This window comes from Castanea sativa, chromosome 4 (genome assembly GCF_040712315.1).
Source record: "Castanea sativa cultivar Marrone di Chiusa Pesio chromosome 4, ASM4071231v1".
Lineage (NCBI taxonomy): Eukaryota > Viridiplantae > Streptophyta > Magnoliopsida > Fagales > Fagaceae > Castanea > Castanea sativa.
The window spans coordinates 37,444,522-37,454,629 of NC_134016.1; the positions used below are offsets into that span (position 1 = coordinate 37,444,522).

Consider the following 10,108-nt stretch of genomic DNA (forward strand, 5'->3'; position numbering starts at 1 on the left):
AATGCCTCATGGTTTTTTTGACAATACTTGGATATACGTCAGGAGCTCAGGTTGACCCCGTCTGCTTTTTTACTTGGTCTCCCTATTTAATTCCTAACCTCGTCTCCTTTTCTTTTCAGCTAACGTCCGTCCTCGCATTACTGCGGAGCAAGAGGATTTCATCCATCGAGTGACGGCTATTCCCCTGGACGAGTGGAAGTGTCGGGACCTAATCACACTAGACACTTTACATTTATATTGTGGTGGTCCGGAGCCGACGAAGAAGGCTTGCAAGCTAAACGCTTACTCTCGTCGACGTGAGCATTTTCCAATTTCTTTTGTCTGTTTGCTGACGTTATTTCTTTTCTAACCCTCTTTATCTCTTGTAGAAATGGAGTCGGCCAGGCAAAGGATACGGGTTGCCGCTGCTACCAAGAAGAAAGAACAGGAGACGGCCAAAGGGGAGGCAACACCGTCGTCAGTCCCGAAGTCCGTCGAAAAGGTAGAAGCCAAGAGGAAGGCTGACGGTAAGGATGATCGTTCTGGGAAGAAAGTTGCCATAACTCCTGGAGATAGACCTTCCAAGAAGCCGTCACCTCCTAAGTCCGTCCATGGGGCAGGTAAAGGGCTGATGACGTCATCAGGCCCCGTCAGCCAGGGACCCATCCGCCGCCTTCTAACCTACAAAGATTATGTCGTGGAGGTGACGGGGTCAATTCTAAAAGACGAGGAGATGGACCCCTGTGCCGAGCAGGCAACGAACGAGATAGGGGCGTCAGGCCTGTTTGATCTTACTCGGGTATGCCTTCTCTTGTTTTGGTGTTCGACCAGTTTTAATGATATGACATTTTTTTTTTTTTTTTGGCAATGTAGGCTATGGTTCGTATGAAGGCTTTGTCAGAGAGGTGTGTTGCCAAAGAGGGGGTGATTACCCGTCTGCATGAGTGTATTAAGTACTTAGCCGACGGACAAGTGCAATATAAGGACGCGAACCGTGCCCTTGGTAGTCAGCTTACTCTTGTTGAGGATGAAAGGACGTCTTAAGACCCCCCCAATTCTATGAACTTGGCCTTTTTTCTTTTTTCTTTTTTTTTTTTGTAAAAGACAGTTTGAATTTTTAGTGCTTGATGCTCGTTGTTTTGGGCTTTTGTGAAAATATTACTATATTACTTCTCAATGTGTTGCTTTATATTCGAGCCATATTTCTCTTTTACAAAGCCGTCTGTTTTGCTTGTGATGAACCCGTCAGCTTAATAGTAACAACGTCAGCTTTATGTGCCTGTTAGTTTTATATGTGACAGTGTCAATTTTCTCAGTTGATTACTTTGTTAGTCTATACCCATCAACTTTATAGGCAATAACTTATTTTAAGTTGCCGCCATATAATTTGTCAACTTCATATGTAACGGCGTCAGCTTTCTCTTAGCTGATTAATTAATAACTTATTTTAAGTCGCCGCCATATATTTGTTAGCTTCATATGCAACGGCGTCAGCTTTCTTGGCTGACAAACTTATTTAAAGTTGTTGTTGTTGTTGTTTTTTTTTTTTTTTTTAATATACCCGTCACTTTACATGTGATGGCGTCAGCTTTCTCGGCTGACTTATTTAAAGCCGTTTTCCATATATCCGTCAGCTTTGTGAGTGACGGCTTTGGCTTTTCTCTTGGCTGATTATTTATCCACTTCATGGATTTTAGTAAGTTTATTTATTTTGTAGGTTTTATAATGGATTTTTCCACTTATTGGACGTTATACTGAACCCGTTTGCTTGTTGGCTTAGCCTCGTCCACTTTGTGGTCTTAATGACAAAGTCGTCCACCTTGTGGACTTAATCATAAAGTCGTCCACCTTGTGGACTTAATCATAAAGTCGTCCACTTTGTGGTCTTTGCAGTAGGTTCCTCCATTTTGTGGACTTAATGATAAAGTCGTCCACTTTGTAGACTTAATAGCAGATTTGTCCACTTTGTGGACTTAAAGATAAGGTCATCCACCTTGTGGACGTAGTGATAAGGTCGTCCACTTTGTGGACTTGGCAATGCTGTCTCCTTGAAGACATAACAAATTTACTAGTCGTTTCTGAATAAAACTCCTCTTATTATGATAAATGCATAAGTAGAAAATTATTCCAAAAAGAATAAACCTTTAGCCCTTTGGGCTTAAAATGTGTTGTAGATAAGAATAAACTAGGACAAATAATTAAAAGACATAAATTGGAAATGAGGAGTAGTGCTCTTCATGCTATCTTTTACTGGTAGTACTTCCTTAGATGCTCGGCATTCCATGGGTGGCGCAGCTTCTGTCCGTCGAGTGTTTCTAGGTGGTAGGTGCCCTTCCTTAGCCATGACGTGATTCTGTAAGGCCCTTCCTAGTTCGGGCCTAGCTTTCCTTGAGCGGGATCTCTGGCGGCACCCATTACTTTCCTCAGGACAAGGTCTCCGACTTTGAAATCCCGATGTTTGACTTGGGAGTTGTAGTGTTTTGCCATGAGGTCTTGGTATCGCGCGAGCCTCTGCTCAGCTGTTGCCCTGACCTCATCAACCAGATCTAGCTGTAGTCGTATGGCCTCGTCGTTTCTTCCTTCGTTGTGATTGTCCACCCTGTAGCTCGTGAGTCCAATCTCGGCTGGGATGACTGCCTCGCTCCCGTACGTTAGCCGAAACGGAGTTTCTCCCATAGGAGTCCTGACTGTTGTTCTGTATGCCCATAGTACGCTGGGTAGTTCTTCCGGCCAGACACCTTTTGCCCCTTGAGCCGAGTCTTGATTATCTGAAGCAAGGATCGGTTCGTGACCTCAACTTATCCGTTGGCTTAGGGATGGGTAGGGGAGGAGTAGTGGTTTTTAATTCCTAACTATGAGCAGAAGTCTCGGAAAGAGTCATTGTCAAATTGCTTACCATTGTCCGAGATCAAGACCCTTGGAATTCCGTACCTACAAATGATGTTCTTCCAAACAAAGCTCCGTATGTTCTTCTCGGTGATTATGGCCAGGGCTTCAGCTTCTACCCATTTGGTGAAGTAGTCGATGCCGACTATTAGGAACTTCAGCTGCCTCACTGCTATTGGGAACGGACCCATGATGTCTAGTCCCCATTGGGTGAATGGCCACGGGGCGGTTATCAGGATCAGCTCTTCCGTTGGTTACCTGATGATGCTGCTGAACCTTTGGCACTTGTCGCAGGTTTTGACATACGTCTGAGCATCTTTTTGCATGGTCGGCCAATAATATCCAGCCCGGATTAATTTGTGCACCAGCGACCTTGATCCTGAATGATTGCCGCAAATCCCTTCGTGTACTTCTCTCATGACATAATCTGCTTCTTTGGGTCCTAGGCATCTCAGGTATGGTCTGGATAAACCCCTTTTGTACAAGACGTCCCTTATCAAGATGAATTGCGACGCCTGGACCTTCAGCTTCCTTGCGGCTTCCTTCCCTTCAGGCAGGGTGCCGTCTCTCAAGTAAGAAGTTAAAGTGATGGTCCAATTGCTTTCAAATCCTATTTCCTGTACGTCAATGTTGTTTATTAGGGGTGAGAGTTGAATAAAGGATAGTACCTTGTCGGGAGCGATCATGTATTCTACTGACGCGGCTTTAGCAAGGCGGTCGGCTTGCTCATTTTCTCCCCTTGGGATCTGAACGACCCTTGCCTGTAGCTCATTCATCCTTCTCTTTGTTTGCTCCAAATACTTCTTCATCCTTTCTCCTTTACATTCATAGTCGCCGTTTATCTGATTAGTGACGACTTGGGAGTCGCAATGGAGCACCATGTTTGCGGCTCCTACCGCTTTGGCTAGATCCAAACCTGCTATGAGGGCTTCATACTTCGCTTCGTTGTTAGTCGTAGGAAACTCAAGTCGAACCATGCATTCGATCTTGTCACCCTCTGGAGACTGAAGTACGACCTCCGCTCTGCCAGCCCTCTTATTCGACGATCTATCCATGAACACATTCCATTGGGGATATTCTGCCCCCTGGCCTTCGGCATTGGTGAACTCCGCAATGAAGTCAGCGACCACTTGTCCCTTGATGGCGGTGCGTGGGCGATATTTTATGTCAAACTCGCTTAGCTCTATCACCCATAAAGCCATGCGTCCTGTGACTTCTAGGCTGCTCATTGCTCGCCGTAAGGGCTTGTCGGTCAAAACAACCATGGTATGGGCTTGAAAACGGCTTCAGTTTGCGGGCTACCGTGACTAGAGCGAAGGCAAGCTTTTCCATTAGCGGGTATCTCCCTTCTGCGCCCTGAAGTGCCCGGCTGGCATAGTATACAGGCCTTTTCACCCCGTCGTCTTCTCTGACTAAGGCCGCACTGATGGCGGCCGGGGAGACGGCTAGATAAAGGAAAAGTTCTTCTCCTGGTTGTAAGGGACTTAGTAGCGGTGGTGACGAGAGGTAGGCCTTCAGGTCTTCGAACGCTTGTTGACATTTAGCCGTCCATTCAAAAGATTTCTTCAGTGTGCGGAAGAATGGTAGACATTTATCCGTTGCCCTTAATACGAATCTATTAAGCGCGGCGACCTTGCCATTAAGGCTTTGCACTTCCTTTATATTTTTAGGAGGCGCCATCTCCATTATGGCCCGAATTTTGTCTGGGTTAGCCTCAATATCTCTTTGGGACACTATGTACCCTAAGAACTTTCCCGCCGTCACCCCAAAGGCACACTTGCCTGGATTAAGCTTCATGTTGTAGGAGCGAAAAGTATCGAAGGTTTCCTTGAGATCCCCCAAATGATCTTCTTCGCTTCGGCTTTTCACTAGCATGTCATCGACATATACTTGGATGTTTATTCCAATCTGTTGTGCAAACATCTTGTTCATGAGCCTCTGATACGTTGCGCTAGCGTTTTTCAAGCCAAAGGGCATGACTTTGTAACAAAAAAGGCCTTGGCTTGTTACGAACAAAGTCTTCTCCTGATCAGCTTCGGCTGTTTGGATTTGGTTGTATCCGAAAAATGCGTCCATAAAGCTCAGCAGCTGATGTTAGGCAGTAGAGTCCACCAGGATGTCGACCCGCGGGAAGGGGTAGTTATCTTTGGGGCACGCTTTGTTTAGGTCCGTGAAGTCGACACACATCCTTCATTTTCAGTTGTTCTTTTTTACCATCATGACATTTGCCAGCCAATCAGGGTAGTAAACTTCCCTAATAAATCCCGCCTCTTGTAGCTTGCGGGCTTCTTCTGCTACCGCCGGATCTCTCTCTTGGGCGAAGACTCTTTTCTTTTGGCGGGCGGGCGGAAATGATGGCGATACATTCAACCTGTGTACCATGATAGACAGGTCAATTCATGGCATGTCTTCATGGCTTCATGCGAACACGTCCCGATTTTCTTTTAGGAAGGTCGTGAGTTCTTAACGCACTGTCGAGTCTGCAAGGGTGCCGATTTTGGTTGTCCGTTTTGGTTGGGAGTCGTCGAGAGATATGTCTTCAAGTCTCTCAACAGGCTTCGTCGCTGCCCGACGTTCTTCTATGCTCATGGTCTGGTGGTGGTTATCCATCTCCATCATAGCTACGTAACATTCGCGTACGGCCACTTAATCTCCTCTCAATTCCCTTACTCCATAATCAGTAGGGAATTTAATCATCAAATGGTAGGTTGAGGTTACAGCCTTCCACGAGTTGAGGGTGGGACGTCCTATGATGGTATTGTATGCTGACAAGCAATCGACCATGAGGAATGCTACGTTCTTGGTGATTTGCTGTGGGTAATCTCCAACAGTTACAGCCAAAGTGACTACGCCGAGGGGAAATACCCTCGTTCCTCCAAAGCCGACGAGCGGGGCGTTAGTTGAAACTAGTTGCTCCCTTTCAATCCCCATCTATTGGAAAGCAGGGTAGTAGAGGATGTCTGCCGAACTGCCGTTGTCGACGAGAACTCGGTGCATGTTGTAGTCTCCTGCCTGTATGGTGATGACGAGCGCGTCATCATGGGGATGGTGAAGACGTCGTGCATCTTCTTCTGAGAATCTAATGGAGGGATTGTCAGTTCGCGACATTTTGGGTATAGAACCCGTCATTTGGATGTTCTGAACCATTCTGAGGTATGTCTTTCGGGCTTTCTTTGATGACCCAGCAACCATGGTACCCTCTACAATCATCCTTATATCTCCTAGGGGTTGTCTGGGGCAATCGTTATCCCGTCGAGGAGCTTGATTTTGCGGCGGGTCTACTCTCTCCTTGCTAACGAACCTTTGCAGCCTTCCTTGTCTAATAAGAGCTTCTATTTGCTGCTTCAAGTCGTAGCAATCAGCTGTGTCATGGCCATGATCTTGATGAAAGCGGCAATATTTGTCCCTTGGCCTCTTGTTAGGATCTCCCTTCAGCTTGCCGGGAAAAGTCAAGGCTCCTTCATCTTTAATCTGCATTAGTACCTGGTCGATAGGAGTGGTCAGGGGGGTGAAGCTTGTGAATCTCCCCGCGGGTGGTCTAGGGCGTCGATCATCCCGTCGTTCTTCAGTTTTAACCTTCTTTGGCCCTCTATCCGAGCGTGCGTCTTCCTGCCTTTCCCTTTTTTTGGGCTTCTCTTCTCGAGCCAAAAGTACGTCTTCTACGTTCATGTATTTGGCCACTCGGTAGAGCACATCTGACATGGTCTTTGGGTCGTTCTTATATAGGGAGAATAGGAACTTACCCTTCTGCAGCTCGTTGGTGAAAGCTGCTACGAGTATCTTGTCGCCTGCTTCATCAATTGAGAGGGCCTCCTTGTTGAAACGAGCTATGTAAGACCTCAACGTCTCGTCTTCCCGCTGCTTAATGTTCATCAGGCATGTAGTGGACTTCTTGTACCTGTGGCCTCCAATGAAGTGCGAGGCGAATTGGGCGCTCAACTCCTTGAATGTACCAATGGAGTTGGGCGTCAATCTACTGAACCAGATCCTCGCGGGTCCCTTCAGCGTGGTGGGGAAGGCTCTGCACATAATTGCATCTGGCACCCCTTGAAGGTGCATCAGGGTCTTAAACGTCTCCAAGTGATCTAAGGGGTCCTTAAACCTGTCGTAGCTTTCTACCTGCGGCATGTGAAATTTTTGTGGAAGAGGGAAAGAACTAACAGACGCTGTGAAGGGTGAGTGGATTCGCTGGACCAGATCATCAAGGTTGTTGGACACCCGTCCCTTGAGGGTGTTCATCATGCAGTCCATTTGTTCCTTCATCATCTGCATCTCAGTGACTATGTGAGGTGGGATAGTATCGGTGACAGACGGCCGGTTTGTGTCTTGCTGCTCTGGCCTGCTAGGGGCATTTCTGCCTTCCGGCCCCTCCTGGTTCCTTCTTTCCGCGTTGGTTCCTTCTTGATCTTCTTCCTAGGTGTTAGCGCCCACGTTCCTCTGACGCAACTGTTCTTCCAAGTCTTGGTTCTATTTGGTGAGGCGCTCCACAACGACAGCTAGAGTTTGGACTTGCCTCTCAAGTGTCGTCGTGTGTGGTTTGTCTCCTTGAACGTTGTTAGTGGTCGCTATCGAGCGAGTGAGTACCATGCAACTCTTTGTCTGGGAAGCGATAGCATGGCTTTATAAGTCGCTATTTCCCACAGACGGCGCCAACTGATGATGCCGAAAATCGTCAGTAAGCCACACGGTCCTCACGTGTCCCTGATGAAGAACCTGCACAACACAAAAGCTGAAGACCTTAGGAAGGGTACTGGTGTGGTACCGGCCAAATACTCTCCGACGGTCAAGTTAGAGGAAACCTCTTATTCACAACTCTAAAGTGCTAGAACTGCGGTAAATTATTCGTCCCTTGGTTTATGAGGGCTCTGGGGTATTTATAGTAGTGTAGGGTCGAAATAAGCGCCTTGGCGAGAAAGTACTTCCTTCTAGGAGAGCAATTTGTGGATTTTGCGTATCTCTTAAAGTTTTTTTCCTTATAAGAATATTCTCAATCAGGGCTAAATGTATAATGCAAGAATTCTCCTTATGCACGTATATGTGGAGGTTAAGCAAGGTCATGGACGGAGATTTTGTTCGATCTCTTCAGCTTATTCCCGTTACCTTCAGCCTCGTTTATATTGTAGGATCGTCAGCTCATTGTCCGTAGTACAAGGCCGCCAAGCCAAGGCCATTAGCTCGAGGTCATCAGACTCAAGGTCGTCACCTTATCACCTTCGGCTTACCGTGCCACAAATGACGTTGTGAGGTAGGTAGTCAAATCATAAAGCTGACGACCTTTCCACACCCATCGCCTTTAGATTCGTCAAGAGCCCAACACGAAATCATCCTCATCATATAGCATTACTGTTTTTATTTTTATTGCTTTTTCTTTGGTATTTTATATTTCTTTTTTTTTCTTTTCTTTTTTTGGGTAAATTTTATATTTGTTGTTAAATATATACGATTGTGTGTTGGTATTCATGATAAACTTGTAGTAATACTACGTTTATTTCACTGCACAAATTGCTTAGGGTCAAAATAGATTTTTCAAGGGGCACAAGAGCATTAAGAACACATGGGGTCCAACAATTTTTTTTCTTTCAAGAAGTATAAGAGCAATTAGAACTCATAATTAGAGCCTAAAACTAGAATTTTCAATAGTTACGTTACATTTCCAATTAAATAACTTGTAATATTGTGTTAAAAAAGTAAACGAATATAATCATATGATCCAACAAGTAATAAATTAAAAGACATTCCTTTAACCAACAGGAAGAAACACCTTTGTTTTATAAAAAATTTCTTACCGACATATTTTGGGCTCAAAATTGGGCTAAATAAATTTAGAAACACTCACACGGCCCAAAAGCACTTTCGAGTTTCGACCAAACCGGCTGCTATCATGTTGGCTTAATTTGCTGTTAAACCTCACAAGCTGGTACAAACTGGTGCAACACTTAATCCACATGTTAGAGGCTTGTACGGACTGCAATTGCTACTTGGGTACTTTGACATTTTGAACTTTCTTTTAGCTATAAACATATTTTGTAACTATCTTTTACCCATTTATTATTTAGCAAATTATAAAACTATAATGTGTATTATTTAAAAAAAGGTTACATAACTCGTTAAAAATGTCATGCTTAAAACTATGCATGAATAGTTTTTTCAAATGTCACATAGTAGGGTTTTTTTTTTTTTTTGAGATAGGTCACATAATAGGTCAAATATGTTTGGAGCGAAATATTTTTCATAATTTTGTGAGAATCAACTGATGCACAATCTGTGAAAATTGGGAATTTTGCATGGATCGTAAAAGAAAATGCACACTTTAGATGATTTGTGAGTTTTAAAGAATATTTTTCCTTTTCAAAAGAGTAATGTTTATTACACACCCTCTGTCACACGCGTGAAAAAGCAACTAAAGCCGATTTTCAACTCTTTTTTTTTTTTTTTTGATAGGTAACGATTTTCAACTTAAACAACTTAAATAGAGTGAGAAACGTGGTACCTCTTAAGTAATAACTTTTATATCTTTTTAGAAACTCTTAAGTAATAGTTTCAAGTGACAATGTGGTAAATATTGTGAAAAACGCAGTACCTCTCTCTCTCTCTCTCACAGACTGAGTGTAACTCATTAATTTCAAAAAACACTTCAAGCTCTCTCTTTCTCTCACAACGGCTCTCTCAAATTTGGACTGTACCCCTCAGCTACCTCTCAGATCTTCTCAATCCTCTTAAGCTTCAGCCATGTCTTCTTCACCCTCAATCCTCTTCCTCTCAGCAGTCACTACTGTAGGTTTTCTCTCTTCAATTTTATGGTTTTTTTTTTTCGGTTTCTGTGTATGTTTGTAGCATGGAATATGGATTAGTGTTGTTGTTGATTTAACTGGGTTTTATGCTTTCTCTATATTCTGTGCTTGTAAAATAGTGTTGAGTAGTAATGGTTTCAAGAAATAGAGTTGGTTTCTTCAATAAGATAGTTGGTCGGACCCATAATTTCTGTACAACCAGACAATGTATTGTAGCTACTTTTGTACTTTAATTTCTTTAGAAAATCAAAACCAGTAAAGTTGGTTTCTTCAAATGAAGCAAATATCAAAAGTGTAAAACATGTGCATATTTTGGTAAGAGAAAGATTATGGTGACCTTGTGTTTAGGTGTCTTTAATGGTTAATTAAAAGCCTAAGTTCATTTTATTTATTTATTTATAAAACAAGTAATCAAGATGACAGTGTTTTGAAGGAGGAATATTAACTAAAAG

At 43.8% G+C, this 10,108-nt stretch overlaps 2 protein-coding genes across 2 annotated transcripts; both read right to left on the minus strand.

The window, feature by feature from the left end:
* Nucleotides 1-2,346: 2,346 nt before the first annotated feature.
* LOC142632820 (uncharacterized) lies at nucleotides 2,347-3,920 on the minus strand. The gene is made up of 2 exons (XM_075807149.1): nucleotides 3,124-3,920; nucleotides 2,347-2,674 (listed from the first exon to the last, which is right to left on the minus strand). Exons 1-2 carry the CDS (start codon nucleotides 3,918-3,920, stop codon nucleotides 2,347-2,349), a joined length of 1,125 nt encoding a protein of 374 aa, XP_075663264.1.
* Nucleotides 3,921-5,796: 1,876 nt separating this feature from the next.
* On the minus strand, nucleotides 5,797-7,137 carry LOC142632821 (uncharacterized). Its single transcript, XM_075807150.1, has one exon. The coding sequence runs from the start codon at nucleotides 7,135-7,137 to the stop codon at nucleotides 5,797-5,799; it is 1,341 nt and encodes a 446-aa protein (XP_075663265.1).
* Nucleotides 7,138-10,108: the final 2,971 nt, after the last annotated feature.